At 36.1% G+C, this 22,571-nt stretch overlaps 1 protein-coding gene across 4 annotated transcripts in view; it reads left to right on the top strand.

Annotated features, from left to right (window-relative positions):
• The window catches only part of CNTN6 (contactin 6), a 155,775-nt gene that overhangs the window by 118,298 nt on the left and 14,906 nt on the right, over positions 1-22,571 (top strand). For all 4 annotated transcript variants that reach the window (XM_068557769.1, XM_068557770.1, XM_068557768.1 and 1 more), the window contains 5 exons: positions 12,398-12,573; positions 12,955-13,072; positions 13,711-13,869; positions 13,991-14,140; positions 16,240-16,310. In XM_068557769.1, coding sequence (XP_068413870.1) covers positions 12,398-12,573; positions 12,955-13,072; positions 13,711-13,869; positions 13,991-14,140; positions 16,240-16,310 — 674 coding nt within the window. The remainder of the gene's footprint in view (positions 1-12,397; positions 12,574-12,954; positions 13,073-13,710; positions 13,870-13,990; positions 14,141-16,239; positions 16,311-22,571) is intronic.

Here is a 22,571-nt window from a genome sequence, read left to right as displayed (position 1 = left end):
TTGCTGGAGGTGGGGAATTGAAGACTCTATCACACTGATTTCCTTGTTTGTTTGTTTTCTCTACAGGGTTTATTTCAGAGTACTAGCTTTGATTTTTCCTGTGCTTGCTTTTCCTAGAGTTAGTAATTTTCTTGTTTGTTTGCTTAGCTTTCTACGGAATTGGCAACAATTCATCCCTCAGTTCTATTTCAACTTTCTTCCTTCAATATCAATCTACCTTTGTGTTGGGGAGCCTGGTCTCCTAATCACCATACCTTTCTCTTGACATACTTCCTCATTTGGGTAGATTGCATCTTCCTATGGATTTCTGAGAAACAATTTAAGAAAAATGCAATTTTTTTGAGATCTTTCATGTTTGAAAATGTCTTTACACTATGATTACATTTGATTGATGGTTTAGTTGGAAACAGAATTCTGGACTGGAAATCAGGATTCTTCATAAATTTGGAGATGTTACTCTGCTCTAAAAGCTGAAGCCATTTTGATTTCTGACCTGTTGTTTGTGACATCTTTTCTCTCTCTCTCTCTACAAGTCTGTTTTTCCCAGTGTCCCACAATTACATGATGATGTGCCATGGTGTAAATTTATTTTCAACCTTTTCACAGGGCATTTGGTGTACTTTGCCATCCTGGAAACCCGTAGTTCTTGGTCCTGGAATATCTTCCCAAATAATTTAATAATTTACTCCATTTCTTTTTCTGAAATCCCTATTATTTAATAGATTTCCTAAACTGGTATTCGAGTTTATGCGTGTGTGTATGTATGTATGTATGTAACTATTTACCTATCTTTGTATATAATATTGTATTTTATATAATTATATATATATTTAGATACATATAATTTATATACATGCTCATGTTATATATATATATATATATATACATACATATACATACACACACACACACACACACACACACACATATATATACTTTTGTTTCTCTCTCCTCATATCCATTTTATAGCTTTGTTGCTCTATCTTCTAGGTGATTTTCTCAACTTTATCTTCCAGACTTTCTATTGTATTTTTGTTTTTGCTATTTTGAAAAAATTTCTAAGTGTCCTTTTATTTTCTTGCCTTGCTCATTTTCTCCCCTTCCTCTGAAAATATTGCTTGTAGTTTTTCTCTTTTCTAGTTTATTTTTTATGCATGGTATCTGTTGTCCCAAACTACTTTCTTCTCTTTCTTTGTTTTAATCCCTATCCTTTATTAAAAGGTGTACAAAGATACTCTGTGCATCTGTTGCCTGCTCATATTTAAAAGTGGGTCACTAAAAATCTTACAGAAAGCTCTGATCAAGTGTGGGGATTTTTGAATGATTGGACTTCACATTTAGATGATCTGGACAAGATATTTCCTTGGAAAACTCTAAGGTCACTATATTTGGATCTTCTCTTGTAGGCTCATCAGATCCCTAGGAAAACTGTCCCTCACCTCCCACCCAGGTTTCCTGCCTGGAGAGCAAAGGCCCAGCAGACAGCACCCTCAGAACTGCATAAGGTTACAACACATGGATCTCAGCCCTCACCCTGTACATGTTTCCTTAATTCCCCCATTTTCAGTAGGAGCCCCCCACCCTTAACTGTGCTTGGTGACCAGCAGTTGAGACCCTCTGTTGCATATCCTCTCAGGAAAGTAATTTGCTGGTCTTCTTCTGAGATGGGAAAACATTCTTGAGACCAAATAGCTTCCTATTCATAAATTCCAAAATGAATTAATTCATAAAGACATGCTAAATAAGTTTTCTCCTCAGCCTTCCCACTGCCAGCCTATGACTGACCTTTACAGTAAGCCAGTTTGAAGTCATTCAACTTCACTCCAGTTCCTCAAATTTTGTCTCCCCTTTTCGTCTCTGTTTTGGTGGATTAATGTCTTAGAAAAAAAATTTCTTTTGGCATCACTTATTAGATGTTTACAAAGAACTTGAAGTAAATACTATGTAATCAATTATCATCGCCAGGATGTTGTACATCCTATTTTTTATTGTGATACTATTTTTCTCTGCTAATATTTAGAAGAAGTCAAGCTTTAGCTATTTTTTGCTTAAACAAAATTTGTCAAGTAATCTAGAAAGCACAATTTGGGAGATTATGGGTCATGGACTCAAATCTTCCACTTGTACACTAGATATGATTCCCTCTCACATTCAGGGACATTCCTTCTCTCTCTCTCTCTCTCTCTCTCTCTCTCTCTCTCCTTACCCCCTCCCTCTCCCTCCCTTGTCTTTTTCATCTCTATTATCCCCTCTAATGCATCACTCCCACCACCATACTTGCATATTGTTACTCTCATCATTAAAAAGCTGTCATTTTCTGACCTTACTTCCCCTCCGGCTACTGCCATATTTGACTCTTCTCCTTTATATCAAAACTCTTTTAAAACGTTGTCTATACGAGCTTGCTTTTTTCAATCTTTCTGGTCAATTCTGTTTTGAATCCATGCAACCAGGCTTTTTTCCTACCATTTCATCAAAACTGTTCTTAACAAGGTGACTAGTAGCCTCCACACTGTTTTATCCAGCGGTCAGTTCTCAGTCATCTTACTTAACCTATCAGACTACTGATCACACAGTTCTTGATACACATTTCTCACTTGGCTACCAGGACATAGTAATTTTCAGGTTTTCCTTTAACATCTAGAGTCACTCCTTTTCAATTTCCTTTTCTAGTTCTTCTGAATCTTACCAATTTCCTAAATTTGGAATATCACAGGGAACTTTCCTCGAATTTATTCTCTGCCATAGCTATTACCACTCACTTGGTAACTCGTCCAGTCTCATCATTTTAAATAAAATCTACAAGCTAATTCCCAAAATGATAACCCAGTTTAGTTATCTATCTTAATCCCAAATCCAACTGCCAATTTATCTTAACTTCCAATTTACTATATCCTAACACTAACCTCCTAATTCTCACTCCCAGAACTTGCTCCTGCCACAGTAAATCCCCACTATATTAATGACAGCCTACACCGACACTTGCTCAAGCCAAATCCTTGTAGTCATTTTCACTCTTTTCCTTCTTTCAAACCCCATATCCCATTGTCCAACAAATGGCCTCAGCATCAAGATATGTAAAGAATCTAACCAGGTCCCACAACTTCAATGACCAAACATTAGTTTAAACCATTACTGTCACTTTCCCAAAGTGTGTCTCTAGTACAGAGATACCCAACTAAGTTTATTTTGCCTCCTAGGGGACATAGGGCAATGTGTAGGGATATTCCTGGTTGTCACAACTGAAGGATCTACTAACATCTAGTAGGTAGAGGCCAAAGATGCTGCTAAATATCCTATAATGCACAGAACAGCCTCCCCACCGCACTCTGAATCCACTTACACATACATGCGACAAAATATAATCTGGCCCAAAATGATAACAATATTGAAATTAAGAGACTCACCCATAGCCTCAGAAGTATGGGTCTCAATTCCATCTTTGTCTCCCTTCTAGAAGCTTGAACGTTCCTGTTAAATTGTAGATGAGTTTTTTGCCTCTGTTATGGAAATCCTCTAAAGGCTCCTCAGTTCAGTGTTGTTTTATTTGCTCAGTATTCACACTGATGTACACCTGGAAGAAAGTAAGGGTTCAATACTAATTAAATGGTTTTGAATAAAATATTGAATAAACAATTAGTATATTTTTATATTAAGGGTTTCTACATCTGTCCAAAGTAGTGCTCACTTATTTTTCCAAATGACATTAACTATCATACTGTTCAAGCTATTATCTAAAAAGCTACTGATAAATGGCCTAAATATTTCCAACCCTACACATAATCTATTACAAAAAGTTAATAATACTGGCGAAACTTCTGTCCTGACTAGCTGAAGTAGATTTATCACACAAACATCATACCAATATCAATCACAAATAATGTAAAAATATTTAAAAAATAAAAATCTCAAGCAGAAATTTTGCTGGTCTCACAGTGCCAGAAAGAAAAAAGTGGGGCTCATAATCAACCAAATAGAATGAGGCCAGCTGAACAATTCAGTCTCGAATCAAGACACCTAAGGGACTATGCCCTAGTAATAAAAGCAGAGCAAAATTGACCAGGACTTAAAATCACTAACTTCAGACTCAATTTGTATCAATTCCTGACTAGATTCTGCTCTTTTTCAATTGCCTGCTTAAAAAGTAAGTCTTCTTGGGAGAAACACAACAAAATAAAAATATTTGCATTTTGAGCCACAGTGCCTGACATTTCATAAAATGTTACCAAGAATAGCTGGAGACAGGACCAAATGACCAAAACCCAGGGAAATATCAGATAACAGCAACAAGTCATGGCTGATAGAAATATAGAAGCTTTCACACAAGGGTTTTAAAATAATTGTGATTAGTATGTTTTTTTTTAAAGATGACAAGATGGAGAATTTCAGAAGAGAAATGGCATGTATTAAACATCCGTTGGAAGTTCTAGAAGTGAAAAATACAAAGGCTAAAATTAAGAACAAAATAGACTGACTTAACAGCAGATTAGATATGGTAGAGAAGAAGATTAGTAAAGAGGAAGATATGTGAATATAAGATATCCAATATGGGGCTTCCCTGGTGGCGCAGTGGTTGGGAGTCTGCCTGCTAATGCAGGGGACAGGGGTTCGAGCCCTGGTCTGGGAAGATCCCACATGCCGCGGAGCGACTGGGCCCGTGAGCCACAGCTGCTGAGCCTGCGCGTCTGGAGCCTGTGCCCCGCAACGGGAGGGGCCGCGATAGTGAAAGGCCCGCGCACCGAGATGAAGAGTGGCCCCCACACCGCGATGAAAAGTGGCCCCTGCTTGCCGCAACTGGAGAAAGCCCTCGCACGAAACGAAGACCCAACACAGCCAAAAATAAATTAAATAAATAAATAAATAAAGTAGCTATTAAAAAAAAAAAAAAAAAGATATCCAATATGGAGAGGAAATGCAATAGGAAAGACAAAAAAGAACACAAAAAATATATTGTTGATGGTGAATAGCTCTAACATACATGAAATTGTGGTTCCCAAAGGGGCAGAGAACGGATGAGGGATGACCAGTTTGAAGGAAGATTTTCCAGAGAGTTAAAAAAAAAACTGAAAATGACATCAGCCATCTATTCAGGAAATCATATGAGCCTTAATTAGGATAAACACAAAGGAAAGTTTAAATCAGCACATAGTAGCGAAAACAAAGGAAAGAAAAATGATCCCAATTAAAAAAAACACATTATCTTCAAAAGAATAACAATGACAATGACAGTTGACATAACAACAGAATTAAGGGAATCAAGAAGACAGTGGAATGACATTTTTAATGCTCTGAAAGACAATACCAATAAAATTCTATTCCCAGCAAAATATCCTCTCAAATGAGGACAAAATAGAGATGCTTTCACCAAACAAAACCTCGGAGAAACTATCACTCAAATCTGCACTAAAAGAAATGCTAATGAAACTCCTATAACCAGAAGGGATATGGTCACAGATTGAAGAAGAAATTAAGAGCAATGGGAAGAGTTAATATGTTGATACGAGGCTAATTTGAGATTTGAGGAATTAGGAAGAGGACCAAATTTTAGAAGTTTTTATTTCTAGTCTTCACAAGTTAACTAATGAGAGAAAATATCAGAGACTTTCATCACCTGTTTTAAGTGCTATTTATACACTAATTTCCTTTATATCAGTATCTTAATAACATTTCCAATAACGTCATCGACAAATGGAGAATCACATGTTGCACAGAGGGAGAAAGATTTGATGATTTTTCTTAACATTCGTCAATCTTTTGAGAGGAGTTGATAATTCAGAACCACCTGAGCAGTTATTATTCTGAACAATGACCCTGAAAGATTATCGCTCACAGATGGAGATTTCAACTGAGTTAAAAGTACAAAAGAAACAAACAAAAAGTTACCAAAAGTAATATTTTCTGGATGCTCAGGAAAGACCAATTACATGATGGATTGCCATCCCTGGCTTGTAAAAATGTAGCTGGGGATCATGATATGTAATAGAATGTTTGGCCATTGATACAGGGAACAAGCCACACGTATGTTTAAAGAAATCATGCTTAACAGTTCTGAGAGAAATTTTGTTATTAGTTTTCCTGTCTCCTGAGGTGCTCTTAACTAAAGATGGGTTCTGGAAATATCATTGTCTACTTTGACAATGTGAATTTGAGTAAGGCTATTCATCAAAAGCATTATATATTTTATTAAGCCTTTCCTTGTACTTCTTAAGGATAGGATTGTTAGATCAAGCTGTTTTCGTATGATTTGAATCTCACTGAAACATACTGAGAAGAGTAAATATTAAAATTCTGTAATTTTATGAACTCTCCATTAACGCATGTCATTCATACTTAGAATAACCTTCAAAAAGTGGTCGGTCCTCTTCACACTAGTAGCTGAATGGAAAAGATGTTTCCCTATTCTGTATAAATATATAAATATTCACTACCCCCATCATTTCCTTTATGTCTTTCTTTTATTATTATTGAAAATTAGAAACACACAGAAAAGTAGAGAAAACAGTACCAGGAATACCCATGTACTCATCAATCAGGGTTGATAATCATCAACTCATATCCAACTTTGTTTCACCTATACCCTCACCTACTTCCCCAACATCCACCTCAAATATCTAGAGGCAAATCATAAACATCATAATTTCTTCTATAAATATTTCAGAATGTATTTTTAAATGACAAGGGGATCTTTTTAACATAACAATAAACCAGTTTTCCCATCTTAAAAAAATTAACGATTACTCCTAAGTTTTTCGGAGTTCAAATGTATGTGATTATCTCTTAAATATATATTTATATATGTATTATGCATGTTAAATAAATACACACACATGTGTGTATATATTTGTGTATGCTAACCCTCTTCAACCATGAAAGTCATATTTCCAAACAGTGTTTCTTAGAATTCTTTATATCCCAAAACGTATTAAGAGGTGTTACATGAATTAAAAATGTTCCATACCTAGTAAGTGCAGGAAAACTAGAATTAAGGAAACTTCTTTAATACAGGAATTTTCAAAGCTTTTAATATGCTAAAAGGTACTATGCAACTCTAAAAGAAAACATAGTAAGTATACAGAATTAATTAAAGTTGAATAACCTGGGAAATCCACCTTTATTTTTGGAGCATCACTAATCAACAACATTTTACTGGATATGAGTTTTTCCTGGATCCAAAGCATTGGTGGCTTTCTGGCAATATATTTCACATAGCTTGGATTTTCCTTAAATAGAAATTTCAGGTTCAGATTTCAAAACCTAAAGCAATTATTTCTCAAAGCATGGGCCTGGACTGACCACATTAAAATCAACTGAAGAAGCAACCTGTTAAAAAAATCCATTTCTAGGTTCTCTCTGCAGATCTGCCGAATCAGTATTTCTGGTGGAAGCAGAGAAATGCACATTTTGAACACATTCTCCAGGAAATTCATGCTAAATTTTTAAACTGCTAGAGTAGAATTTCTATAAATATCAATACTTAAGGAATAGGCAACAAAAATATAATTATACGAAATTAAAAGGAATAACTATTGCTCTATTTTGTTTCAGAGAAAGAGCCTTAAAGAATTTCAAAGTTTTACAAATGATAGAGTCTAGCAGAGTCGACGTCCCTCCTTTTTAATTTGTTATAATTCAGGCCCTAATTATCTCACTTATCCATAAATACCAAGAAGTGTTTCAGTGTTAATAATGAGCCTCATGTTACTGCACCTACTCCACTGGTATGTATGCGCTCCCAGGAAAGTAGTACACTAGATGTGTGTATATACATCCCTCCACCCCTTGAGAGTGATTCGAATGGCTTTTTAAAAAATTTCTCTGGTGGTAGTTTCTTAAGAAGTTAAAGTGTATGCAAAGGAGGAATCAGAACTTGTTAATGAACTAAAGCTACTCCTTGTTCTTTCCCTAAAATAGCATCAAAAATTGTGTATGTTTCTCCGGCTCAAGAACCACTCTCCCATTCTCTGCAACTGTGATTTTGTCTCTGTGGGGTATTCACTTTTAGCTGAGTTAGAGCTCTGCGCGGTTGCAGAAGGGAACGCTTCAGGCTAGCAATCAGTGGCCTTGTGGGTGTTGGACAGCCACCTACACAGGATCAGGACAGGTCTGCATGTGGTGTGAGGAGAGGATACAGTAGTTATAAGCGTTCTTGTCCATGTACCCCCTCACCCTCACAGGAGGGTACTCACAAGGGGACTATGTTCAGATAACCATGCATTCCCTGTTTTTGAATAACAAGTCTGCCCACATAGAAGACTCTTCTTTTAAATATAATCCTTTTTTTTTTTTTTTTTAACCCTACAAATACTGCTATGCCTTTATGCCTTTTTTCCCTCTGCTTCATACTTCCAAGGCTTCCCTCTTTTCTTGGCAATTTTTTAACATGTCATCCAGGGCTGGTTTCATCAGTTTGTAACCCAGTCACACAGGATCCCGTGCTGAGATATGCCTCATGTTTGGTCTAATGCTCCACTGTCGCCATCTCAAAATTCTTGGTCACTTTGTCTCTGAACTTGTGCTTTGTAAGTGAAAGCTAGTGGGACAATGGAGCATGACCATGAGCAGAGGAGACAGCCTAGGTGGAAGTACATACAAGTGTTTATGGTTCAGCAGCCACAGCTTGTGCACAAACGGGCTCAGGTCCATGCACCAAGCAGGCAGGTGGGACTGTGTATACCCACATGCCTGATGGTGGTCAGGAGTGCTGAGGCCCAGAGGAAGGGGAGCAAATCAGGACCCGGGAACAAATTGGTGGAGGTGATGACGGTAGCAGCTGTAGAAACTTCAGGAGCAAGGGATTCAGGGGAACAAGGAACTCAGAAAGCAGTCAGCGTCAGGATCCACTGTGAGAAGTCAGCTTGCTCATCTGTGCTCAGACAATGTGCGGGTGACATCTGTACAAATATTAACTCTTCAGCCTGAGCACCAGGACAGGAACTGTCAGTGCCCAGGCAGTAAATTCTGTCAGTAAAGTATTACGAAATAAAAGCCTACATATATTGCAATAAGGTATATCATTGAGTTATGTGAACTCTTAAAAGAGTTTGGCATACATGATTTTGAAAATGTGTGCAACACTAGAAAGCTCATTTCCAGAGGCTTAGAAATAGACATTTAAATTTAAAGACGATTCTACTCAATGGGAAAAATACTATTTCTATACAAATCTCCAGGTAAACCAATTATTAATGAGTGTTTCCTTACAATTAAAGATACAGCAGTAGAATGCATAAACAGGCGTCTGGATTATACACAAACCTTTAAGCCACTTTCAGTTTCTCGTGAAACCTCCACAAGTTACAGGATGTGTCCGAAGAATGTAACAGTTCCATTGTTTAAATTTACATCTAAAATTCAATTCAGACTTAAACAGAAGGGATGTGTATGAAGAGATAAATCTTTTTAGAAAAGATTGTTCCTTGAGAATCATCAGCTCTAGATGATCTAAGATTCACATTTCAAAATAATTTATCAGATATTTATTCCAATGTTCTCACAACCTATAAAATACTCTCAATGGTTCCATAAAAATTGCATCAACAGAAAGATCTTTGCAAACATAAAGAATTATCGAAAAGCATTTGCGATTTTACATTTGCCATGAGCAACCGATATCAATCACTTAAAAATAAAATTGCTAAAACAAATTCTGATGACCTAATAAATAAATTTATAGAAAAGTGAGAAAAATCTTATGATCAATCAAGAAATAACTTTAATAAAGTATTATTATTTAATGTATATATAAAATTGAATCAAAAATATATTTTTGCAATTTGTATGTTTATGTTGTTACTCATGTATCATTATTACCCTGTTACATTTTGTAGGTAATATACTATTTTTAAAGCAAAGTAATTTCAAAGAAAAACACCCCACATTTTTATTTCATACTGCGACCCAAAAATTATTTATGTAACTGGCCCTAAAAACATCTAAAGCTTACATTCTGACTATGACCATCACCAAGCTTCATATTCTCCTCGTTCACTCCTGTTTTACTCTCCAACGCTTCTTTCCAGCAAAATGGCTGCCTTGCCTCAACAAACCATTCTTCTTTGCACAGATTCTTTGTAAATGCTCTTGCCTGCAAAGTGAATAAAGTTACTTCTCCCTGCCTATTATGTTTACTTAGCTAACTCCTATTTGCCTTTTACTGTCAGCTAAAGCAACCCTTTCCCAATAAACTGATCCCTCAGGATTCACTATTTTAATAGAATCATTTACTTCTAATACATGGCACTTATAACAGTTGTAACTATGTATTTCTGAGTATGATTTGATTAATATCAGCCTCTCGTTTTATTCTTAAATATCTGTGAAGGCAAGCACCACATCATTTTTATTTGGTGCTTTTATTTTCCTTCTCTTTCCATTGTATTTCCAATACTTAGCAAACAGCTGGAATTTGGTAGGTGCTCAATAAATATTAGTTAATAAATGAATTAACTAGTGAGAACATGTAAACATTATAATGAATTATAATACAAATGTTTCTTATTCATGAAGTTTTAGTCATTATTACTATACTACTGACAAACTATGTATATAGGGAATGATTTGTCTAATTTTACCACTTTGTGGTGCCATAAATGGAAGGAGAGGTTTTCATTTTTAATGTTTGAAAATTATTTTAACTGCATGATCCAAGACTTTAAATCAGAGCAATTTTGCTCTACCAGCACAACCAGTTAGCCAACTCATCCTCCCGTAAGTGTAAATAACATATTAGCGATATATTTTTTTCAAAGATACTACAAGAAGGAAAATATTCTCTAGTCTTAAAATGTGTTATTGAAACCCTGGTTAGTATTTATGGGAGACGTCTGAAGAAGGCTTGGAATTAAGAATGGACTTAGTCCACAAAATCATTCTTTAAACTTTCCCCCAGAAATAATTAGAATAAAAAGTACACGTGTCTAATATAATAAGGTAAAGAGTACTTTAAAATATGAAAATATGAAGACACAGACACCATCTGATGTAGACTGAGTTAGATTTTCTTCATCATATTCAGAAACAAAATATGTGCTTTTATTTTTCCATGACTCTTTTATCAATATGTACCTTAAAGCCCAAGATTATTACTTCCTACTTTTTGTTTATTAAGGAAACAATCACAATTTTTGAAATGTTGGAATAATACTTAAACATTCTATTGATAAAATACAGTGGCACACTCATCCATATGAACATATAAATTCAACCTCAATGCTACTTTGATTTCTTGAGCAGCACAAAGAAGCCAGAAGGAAAGTAAAGCTTTTAGCTTATCTCCTAGAGGGTAAAACTTTATCTTATGAGTGATCTTTAGAGAAAGAGATTTTCCAGGGTCCTCATTTCATTTTGTTTTGAAACTTCTTTATGTATGATACTTGCTTTCACTATAATTTGCCAAAATCCCTAATTCTTAAATGTAAACCCCTTAAAACATACTTTATTTTGGTAAGATAGTGCATATCTAAATCCAAATGTATGTCCAGGGTTTTTTTTGTGTGTGTGGTTACTGAGTTGCCATTTTGGTCAATTTACTGAGTTGCCATCTTAGTCAATTCTTAGTCCTCTAAAATCAAAACTATGTATTTTGTTATAAAAAAAATGTAGTCAAAAATAATATCACTATGAGTCTCTATTAACCACAGAAATATAGGACTCACAAGTCCAGCTGGAACACTGTTTGGAATTATCCTTTGAAATGGGTCAATGACATGATATGACTTGTAGAGCAAGGGCTGATATTGTGACTCATATTTCTAGAGAGATATTTTTTTATGATAGATGTGTAATTCTAAAATTGTGACATCTCGATGAAAAAGAAAAAAGTTACCTCTTTCCTATCTGTGTTGTACCTTTATCTAAAATAGAAATTTTTTATCACAGCTATGTCAGAAATAGAATAAATATGTTGTATTCACATTTGCAAATATAAGTTTATGATTATAAATCTCAATATAATATAAACTAATGTAGTTATGATCTTAGGGACACAATTTGTCTCATAGTATATGAAATTAACATAGAATATTTAGAGCTGCAACCATTGTGTGGATTGTAATATTGTGGCTGGAATTTCAGAATAAAATAATAATAAAAATGGTGTGGTGCATTCTCTATGTAGGGAATGCTGTCTTTTGAGGTCCACAGTTTTCTATGAACTACTTATTTTTATATTAAGTATAAATGAAAGTATGTCTTGAATTTTCTTACAAGTAATAGGCTACATTGATTAATGCAGAAATATTAGAAAAGTGGGAATATAATTTTTCATATTGAGTATAGTAGAACTTCATGTTGTATTTATACAATTTCAAACAATGGCAGAACCATTCAAAGTATATATTTTATAGCCATATGCTAGCATTTGATAAGCTTTTATAATAATAATATTTTTTCTCAACAGAGAGGACTGTTATTACCGTGCCACCTTCCAAAATGGATGTTACAGTTGGCGAGAGTATAGTCCTACCCTGCCAGGTGTCCCATGACCCCTCCATTGAAGTTGTATTTGTATGGTCTTTCAATGGAGATGTCATAGACTTAAAAAAAGGAGTGGCTCATTTTGAGAGGATTGGAGGAGTAAGTTGCTGAAATTTTTAAGTGCTTAATAAAATGAATCAAGTCTTTTACATGAATCAACATCTTTCATAATTATTCATAATTATTCTCCCCATATTGATTTGCATGGATAGTCACTGTCTGTTTATGAAGTTGCATCTGTTTTTGTTTTGTTTTATTTTGTTTTATGTCTTGCATAGAAATGCTTGTGTTCTGGATGCAATTATAATAAAGGGGATAATAAAAGGGATCAAATATGAGAAACTATAATGATACTAGTATATCTCCTAATTTCAGAGCTGCCTCATATTTAGTATTTATCCAGCTGTAAAAAAAAAAAAAAAAAAAGGGACCTGCTGTGTATGATTATGTTTTTATCCCTTTTTCCCTATCTATCTGCAGGAATCCGTTGGGGATTTGATGATAAGGAATATTCAGTTAAATCATTCAGGAAAATATCTATGCACAGTAAAAACAACTCTGGAAAGTTTATCTGCTGAAGCTGATATCATTGTGAGGGGTAAGCATAAATGGTGAAAATGAATGAGCACACAGTTTATTCACAATCAAAAATGTTAATATGTATTGATACATGGTAGATCTTTGAGTAACCACATTATGATAAAAAAGTGAGATAAATAGTACAGATTTTTTATTTTCTAAACTCTAAGACTCCAGGGTACAGGTATAGATATGGATATTGAAATGAGTGGGTTTTGTCTCTTTATAAGGAATGGTCAGACTTAGCAAGCAGTGTCGGTCCCTAAAATTTAGACATGCTTTCTATTCATAATAAACCATTCTTGTCAGAGCAGGGTCAAAGTCACATGTTCCTGAAGGTCTCCATATCAGATGTATTTATTTGAGTTAGCTTTCAAGAGAGAATGGACGAGAATGATTCTCAATTATTGAGGTTAACTCCCTATCGGATGATATTCAACCATCCCATGACTGGCATTTTCTAATCTTCAACGGAAGCATTTCTAAATTAATCTCTCACCATGTAAGTTGAATTAATAGGGCTTTATCTCAAATAATGTGCTAAAATACATTATGTTCAATATTTTATTTTCTAAGCATAACAGATAGACTATCCCTGTCCCAAATCCATGAATTTAATAATTTCCAATATAGTCATCATAAAACATATTTTTCAAGGTCCCCCAGGTCCCCCAGAAGATGTAAGAGTGGAACATATTTCCAGTACTACTGCTCAACTAAGCTGGAGACCAGGCTCAGATAATAACAGTCCCATTCAAATATTTAGTATTCAGGCTCGGACACCATTTTCTGTGGGTTGGCAGGCTGTTTCTACAGGTAAGTGACACAAGCATTTTTGAATAATTTTCTAAAACAGATGGTGTGTTTGTTTAATTGAATAACTGATTGTTTTTAACTAGTGCCAATTTAGGGGCCTGAAGCATCCCCTTCTTTTCAGTTCCAGAAATTCTCAATGGTAAGACATACAATGCAACAGTGGTTGGTTTGAGTCCTTGGGTGGAATATGAGTTTCGTGTTGTTGCCGGGAATAGCATTGGGATTGGAGAACCAAGTAAACCATCAGAAGTGTTAAGAACCAAAGCATCAGGTAAGAAATCAATGTCTTCTAAAGATGTGGAAGACCTTTTAAAGTCTAGTTCCTAAAGAAAATAAGTGAGAAGTGTAGTATTTTTGGTCCAAAATCAGAGGCAGTAAACCAGTGGCTCTTATTTTCCATTTGTATGTGCACAGAGCAAAGTGTATTTTCTCCCAAAAAGTGAATTCAAAAAGAGATGATTATAGTTAAGCAGGCATGTCAAAAATTAGAATTTTTCAAAAGTTGTCCTCTCATCTCATCTATTTTCTAGCCAAAATCCAATAGAGAATCTGTAGATTTGTAAATGCAAATGAGTTACTGCTTGTTTCATTAAATGTTGTAGCCAAGAATTAACTGAGACTCTGATGGTGCAGCCAGCCACATATTTCCATCTATTTCTCAACTCTGACCTAGCTGCAGCTTCATTGAGCGATACTATAAATTTTTCCACAGGCAAATGAGGTAAATTTTAAACTCATTTAACAGAAGTGCTAATTGAGCATCAACTGGTTCACTGAACAGCAGAATACAAGTGGAACCTGCCTTCTTAAGCTCTTTTCAATGGATCCTTTGTTCCACTCTTAAACTTTCACATCCAAGGTGATACTTGATCTGCGCAATGCATGTAGCCAACAAAGTTCACATTCTTATCCAGTCACCTATGAAGGATCACTGATGCTGCTGGCTTAGTTTAACAAGCACAAACTATTTCAACAAAGTGTGCGCAACTGTCAGATGTCAATAAATCATTTTTTTGAAACTAAAGGTAATGCTAATCATTTTATTATAGGATTAGGGCTGGAAAACAGCATATTTGGTAGTGATATCTTAAATCATTCTAAAAGTTTAGAGCTGAGAGGAGGGACCTTCCTTTGATAGAGGAAGAAAAGGAAGACCAGGATGTTAGCTGATTGTTTTGGACAAAGTCAGGATTTGAACCCAGACATCCAGACTTAGGCACCAGCATTCACCATAACAGTGGACCTTAACCTAAATGAGATAAAGACTGACATAAGGAAATGTCTAAATATAGAAATTCCCAGGCCCTACCACAGACCAACTGGATAAGAATCTACAAGTGTGGTCCATGCCTCTGGATATTAGCTTCAATTTCAGATTGTTTGTTTACAGCTGATTTATATTATGATAGTTTTGGGCAGGGTTGATGCTAATTCTAAAGTTTTTACAGTAAAGTTTTTATGTCACCTTCTGTTAACCATTGGCGGTCTCATTTCAGTAGCATAATGAGACTTGGTATTCATAATGATTTCCCTGAGGCTCCAAATCATACTGAAGTGAGAGGTTGTGAGGTTTTGTTTGTTTGTTTGTTTGCTGGTATCATCAAAGACAGTTCTTCTCACTATGGCTTTAGGATGAGTATGGTTCATTTGAAAACTGAAGAAAAGAGGGAACTTTACTACCCAGAACATTGGAAACTTTTGCAAAGAGTTAACTAAAGTATAATTTAAAATAATTTCCTTATGTATCTAAACTAGTCAATTGTCCTGAAATATGTTACTGTAAGCTGTCAAGTACTAGAAACCCTGCAACTGTAGAAGCTATTCCAATTCACGCTGCTTTTGGCCAAAGGCATTGGAAGGCTTAGAAGACAGGGCATAGGTTCAAGGCAATCTTTTAAATAAATTATGAAGATCAAAGCAGGATTCATTTTTAAATGTTAAAATACCCTGATGGCTAACAAAAAGAAAAATTATTTTAGTTTATTGAAAAAAATTAATTAACAGACTGCCTAAGTAACTTGTTTACAGCACAACTGTATAATTAGGCACTAAATCAGCAATGTTGCGGTTACCATCTGAATGGAACATCATTTTGCCAATTAGTAGATGATGCATAATAATGTCAAATACACGATGTTAGTCGATTTTTAATTAATTTTGGAGCCAGGGTGCTCTTGTATCAAACACAACTGTGTCCTCTCTCTTAGAAATTTGGATATGTGTAAACATAATTTATGTTCATTAAAAATGCAAGACTCTCTCATAATGTGTTTGCGTGAGATTTTGAAAGGTGAAATCCAAAAACAAAATTCTTCCCAATGAAGAGCTACTTTAGTAATTGCCATCCTATGTTTCTCTTGGTTGCTTTAGTCCCTGTCGTGGCACCAACAAACATCAATGGAGGTGGAGGAAGTCGGTCTGAACTCATCATTACGTGGGAGGTAATTTTCTATCCAACTGAGTTACTTTGAAGGAAAAAGATTTAGCTGGCTAAGAGGAATATTGAAAAACAAAAAAGAAGATTTATTTGATCACTATTGAGTATATAAAAATACGTGGTATGAGAGACTCCTGATGATGCATTATTTAAAAGAGGTATTGGAAACTTTTTATATTTCTACTAAAGTAAGAGAGTGTGACTAACTCAACACAATTTGCTTCCAAATATAAGAAACAGACGTTCAATGTCTATTGAAGGTGGGTCAGTAGCATTTTTGTTATTAGTTGATGAACTGGAAATTATTTTATTTATTACCTCTAGAACTATTCATGAGTTAGACTCAGCAGAGCGCAGGTAGAAAATAATTTCCCTATCATTGTTCTTTAAATCCTTCCTTTGTTCTTCCCTGCATCTAGATGAAAGCTTAGGCAGATGGTATAGCTTTTGTAGTCATTATTATTAAGTATCAACAAGTAGGTTCATTTTTGTACTTAAAATTTTTTCAACCTGGTTTATTATCATAAACTTTAGACTTTCAACCAATCTAAAGTTTCTCATTTCCAGACGCTCAGGCCTGCCTCAGCGGAGAAATGCTATAGTGTGAAAGGGAACGCATAGTCAGTTCTCCACCTTTTCTCCACTCTGCTATTCAATTTCTCCTTTCCCAAACTAGTTCCTCCAGAGTTGTAGTAAACTGGGATTGGGAGGAGAGGAAAGGGACAGAAAAAGTCCTGATTGCTGGTACATTTGTAATGTGACTTTGGTATACTCTAGGAATGGTAAATGACCAGACGTTGACATTTCATAGAGCGGTTTTTTGTATTGCTTTGTTTTTTTGTGGTTTTTGGTGGTGGCGGGGAGGGTGCAGTGTCCAAAGAAGTGCCCAAACTTTTGGTTGTCATTCCTTGGTGCAAGCTGCCGGAAGGTCTCCTCAGTTCCTGGAATCTGGTGGTCCATGGCCAGACTCTTCTGGTAGAGGTTCTCTCTCTCCTCTAGATGCTCTTTGTGGATATAGCATCATAAGGTTACAACCTTATGATGACAGAGCAACCATAAGGTTGCTCATGGATAGCTCCCTACATGGTTTTCACATTTGCCCTCAGCAAACATGCACCTTTGCTCTATGTTCCATGGAAGTGCAGTGTGTCCCCACTTAGCCTCTCTTCACTCTGCCACAATACACTGTCTGGGTCTCTCTCCCCTTTGGCAGTTTCTCAAGCATTTGTCAGTTAAAAGAACCTGCATTCCCTAAATTACAGAGAACATATACCATGTGTTTCTTTCTGAAGCCTCTTCACTTCGTTAGGCAAGGGATAAGAAGTAGCCCCTTTGCTTTCCCCTGGGTAGAGGGGTAGGAATGCACAGCTTTTTCTACAACCGTCTCAAAAGAAATATCTTCCTACTAATCTCTCCCTAAACAAACCAACACTCCCTTTCTGTACATTTCTCTTGGGTTATAGGCTAAGTTTTGCCAGGTAGACTTATATATAAATGGTTTGATGTCTCTCTTTAGAATGCATGGCACTTCATACCTTTGTTATCAGCTTTGAGCCCCAGCTATAACTGATAAAAGAGCCTTGCCCTATTTCATTGCCCTGTGTACATGTTTCTGACACTGTGGTGATAATTTCCATAGCCAAAACATCCACTTCCTTGGACATTTTAATATCACACCTAAGAACATGATGGCTATGGATATTTTAGTTAAAAATCATGATATCTGATATGTTAGAGGGCCTCTCATTGGGAGGCAGGGGTGGTTTCATCCCTCAGGAGATATTTACAATGTCTGAGGGCATGTTTGGTTGTTTACAACTAAGGGGAGAGGTTCATCTGGATAGAGGCTAGGATGCAGCTAAACATCCTACAATGCCCAGGACAGCCCCCCCATGAGAAGAAATTATCTGCCCCCAGATGTCAAGAGTGCTAAGGTTGAGAAACCCTGTTGCAGAATAATAGGGATTCATTGCATCTGTAAATGATTTTACAGTAGTATAAGACCTTCTATATATATGGTCCATTTTATTCCTCACAAAATCTACAAACAATAAATGTTGGAGAGGGTGTGGAAAAAAGGGAACCCTCTTGCACTGTTGGTGGGAATGTAAATTGATACAGCCACTATGGAGAACAGTATGGAGGTTCCTTAAAAAAACTAAAAATAGAACTACCATGTGACCCAGCAATCCCACTACTGGGCATATACCCAAAGAAAACCATAATTCAAAAGACACATGCACCCCAATGTTCACTGCAGCACTATTTACAATAGCCAGGACATGGAAACAACCTAAATGTCCATCAACAGAGGAACGGATAAAGAAGACGTGGTACATATATACAATGGAATATTACTCAGCCATAAAAAGGAACGAAATTGGGTCATTTGTAGAGACATGGATGGACCTGGAGACTATCATACAGAGTGAAGTAAGTCATAAAGAGAAAAATCAATATCGTATGTTAACGCATATATGTGGAATCTGAAAAAATTGCTATAGATGATCTTATTTACAAAGCAGAAATAGAGACACAGATGTAGACAACAAACGTATGGATACCAAGAGGGAAGTGGGGGCGGGATGAATTGGGAGACTGGGATTGACATATATACACTACTGATGCTGTGTATGAAATAGATAACTAATGAGAACCTACCGTATAGCACAGGGAACGCTACTCAATGCTCTGTGGTGACCTAAATGGGAAGGAAATCCCAAAAAGAGGGGATGTATGTATACGTATAGCTGATTCACTTTGCTGTACAGTAGAAACTAACACAACATTGTAAAGCAACTATACTCCAATAAAAATTTTTAAAAAAGAAACAAACAAAAAGAATTCTATTACAGATAGAGAAAAAGTAGTATTATTAAACCCTCTTCATATGAGAGAACACTGAGACGCAGAGATGTTTTCTAAAGGTTGTAAACAACAGAGCCAGGAACCAGGTGCAGCTGCTATAAAAGTTGTCCTTTCTTCTGGACGTCTAGTTTCACATATGCGTTACGGGCCTAGCACAGTGCCTGGAATGTGGTGTGACCTCCTAAGTACCTGTTGAATGAATGGATGTGCACAGAGAGAGATGTGAATCACTTGTGGAGCACTTACAGGATTTTCAGTGCTGTGCTGGACATTTCGTGTCATTTACTCCTCATGACAATGCTAGCCGGTGGCAATGCCATGTTCAGAAAAGAAAATAGGCTTAGAAATGCAATACAGGTGGGCAGAGAAGCATCTGACTATAGGACTCTCCATGCTTTTTTACTTTGTCCTAAATTAGAATTCCAATGGTCCATATGCAAAGTCATGGTTTAGAGAGGCCAAGAGTTTTCCTGTATCTGCCTTGAGTAGTAAGTTAATCAAGTTATTCTTGTTTACCAAACACGTTTCCCACAGAAACACTGACTCTCAAGTAGTCTAAAACAGGATTGGTTTTGTGGGATGGTGAGGAGGTTATTTAGGTTTCAATATTCTTTGAAGGCCATATAAGCATTTCATCACTTGCCTAACTTCACCCCTTGTTTTTTCTCCTCCATGTCAGAAATTACTAAAGGTTGGTAAATCACAGCTTTTACTCAGTCTATACGTGAGGAGAATGGGAAATCCTATGTATACTATTCTTAAATAGAGATGATGTGAATTAACAAAAAAAAAAAAAAAAAAAACTTTCCACGATTTATAATGTTGTTTGTAAAGCCAGGTTCCAGAGACCATCACCTACGGGCCAAATCTGGCCTGCTCCCTGTTTTCCTAAACAAATTCACCCACCACCATATACCCATTCTCTTATGTGTTATGTATCACTGCTTTCATGACGTTGCAAGAGACCCTAGATCCCCAAATGCTCAAAATATTTAAGCATCTGACCCTCTACAGAAAACTTTTTCTGACCTATATTTTTAAAAAATTAAGTTAAAATCATTCCCTCTGTGTATTTCTTCTTGGGATATCAGATATGAGGATACTAACAGAAACTATTACATAAATGGACGCAAGTTCCCATTTATCATTCACATTTGGCATCATGTACATGCAGTTACTGAGCCAAATTCTTCTGGTGCCCAAACTTCTTTAAGGAATCAGTTATGTGTACTTAGAAGGAGATGCATACATTAATTCGAGCCACCAGAAGGCACACAGTAACACTTTCAATTCAGTGAACACTAACGAGTAGTGCAGTGGGGGTACAAAAATGAATTTCTTGAAAAAAAAGTCTTTATGTTCAGAAATTGACAGGATAGTCTTAACTCAGCCTGAAAGGAGGTCAGGAAAGGTACCATCATAGCATATCTGAACTATGCTGTGAAAAAGAACTCGGGGATAAAGAGACCATTGCAGGCCAAAGTCACCGCACTGTGGATGAAGAAGTACCCATTGAGCTTTCAACACTAATCCAGGTCCAACCACTGTTCTAAACTCAGTCTGACTCCACCATTATGGTTTATAAGTACACTGTGGTATAATCGACCTGTGTTTTCTCCTGTGCCAAAATAATGTGTATTTTGTGTATGGTTATTTGTTTTCGTTTGTTATCTTTCAACTAACCTAGACATGATATCTAACTTTAGGGATGTAATAACTGCTAACCTTTTTTAAAGGTATCTTTACTCATATGTTATTGTAATTTATACCCAAAATACCTGCAAGTTTGAGGTGCTTATGATAAATGTCTCATAAAAAATATGACTATAAAATTAGGCATATAGGATAAAAAACTGTAGAGTAAGAAATAAACACCCAAACTGCCCATTGATACACTTTTTACCTAGAGGGTCAGCCAGTAAAACTATTCAGCCTTGCAAGCTTCATGGCCTCTTTCACAACTTCTCATCCCTGCCATTGTCATTCAAAAGCCATATATCATTATACAAGTTAACATGTGTGACTGTGTTTCCAATAACCTTTATTTTCAAAACCAGACTACGGGCCAGATTTGGTTCAAAGGCCGTAGTTTGCTGACTCTTGGTCTATACTAAAAATGTAGTTCTTACAGACACTGTGGTGGAGAATGATATTGTTAATCTTTATCAACTTTAAGAGATTTCATTACCAGAGGAATTTTTGAATTTCTGTATTCTGCTGAATACTTTCTCTGCTTAAAGGAGAAAACTCTTTTTCTGGCCACCTTAAATAGCTATATATATTTCTCCATCATTTGGCTCTCAGCCCATATGAGAAGAATGAAAGGAAGGACCTAAATAAGCCTTTTTTTCTCCTCTAAACTGAGCATGTTGGACTCAGATCTTTCTTGAGGGAACACCATGTGAAACATTCATTGCACTTCACTACCAAAAACAAAAGTCCTCCACTTTCTCCGATGAACTAAACATCTTGATTAAATCTAAGATCAGAGAAGCATCCAAAAGAAATCAAATTCTCTAGCAAGTAGCTTAAATTCTCATAAACCTCCTCCATGCCACTCAAAGTTAACCATTTTAATTCTGAGCTACCTGTGAAAGGGAAGTGTCAACACAAGGAAGCATTTTCTTTCCTAAGATTTCAGGACATGTATTTTTCTTCTGCTTTTCACAGTCCATATTCCTTAGACTGTTCCACATGGCAAGAAGCAGAGAGCAGCTCAGGTCATCTTGGTTAATGGGGATTTATTTTAAAGCTACATGGGAAGTAATGAGGATGGGAAAAAGTCTCAGTAACCAAGCAGACAGGGCAAAAGAAGAACCGGAACATCATTCATCACTGTTCTGAGAACCATAGCCCTACCCTGCTGTCATCTATTCTGGTAACCCAGCCCCAGTTCTAAGAGTCCCTCCTGCTCGTCCTTCAGTTCTTCCTATTTACTTTACTTACAGTTTTCTACCTGGCTAATGGCTAAATTCTATCTCTTCTCTGTATAATTTACAGCTTAGATTTTCTCCTAGCTTCCACCGCCTCAGTGTCCCTGCTACTGTATGTTTTCTACTTATTGCTTTGCTCTAAGTTTATCTATTATTACCCCAACACACCTATGTTTCATATTCAAATTCCATAAGGGAGAGGAATTAATTGGGTTTGCTAGTCACTATAGAATTCAGAGATTCTGATGGATAAAGAAGTTGTGATACAAATATACAATGGAATACTACCCAACCATAAAAAAGAATAAAATAATGCCATTTGCAGCAACATGGATGAGATTATCACACTAAGTGAAGTAAGTCAGAAAGAGAAAGACAAATACCACATGATATCACTTATATGTGGAATCTAAAATATGGCACAAATGAACCTGTCTAGGAAGCAGACTCACAGACACAGAGAT

This window comes from Eschrichtius robustus, chromosome 12 (assembly GCF_028021215.1).
Source record: "Eschrichtius robustus isolate mEscRob2 chromosome 12, mEscRob2.pri, whole genome shotgun sequence".
NCBI classification, from domain to species: Eukaryota; Metazoa; Chordata; class Mammalia; order Artiodactyla; family Eschrichtiidae; genus Eschrichtius; species Eschrichtius robustus.
The sequence above is the reverse complement of the archived record's forward strand: the minus strand, read 5'-3'. Positions and strand labels throughout refer to the sequence as shown.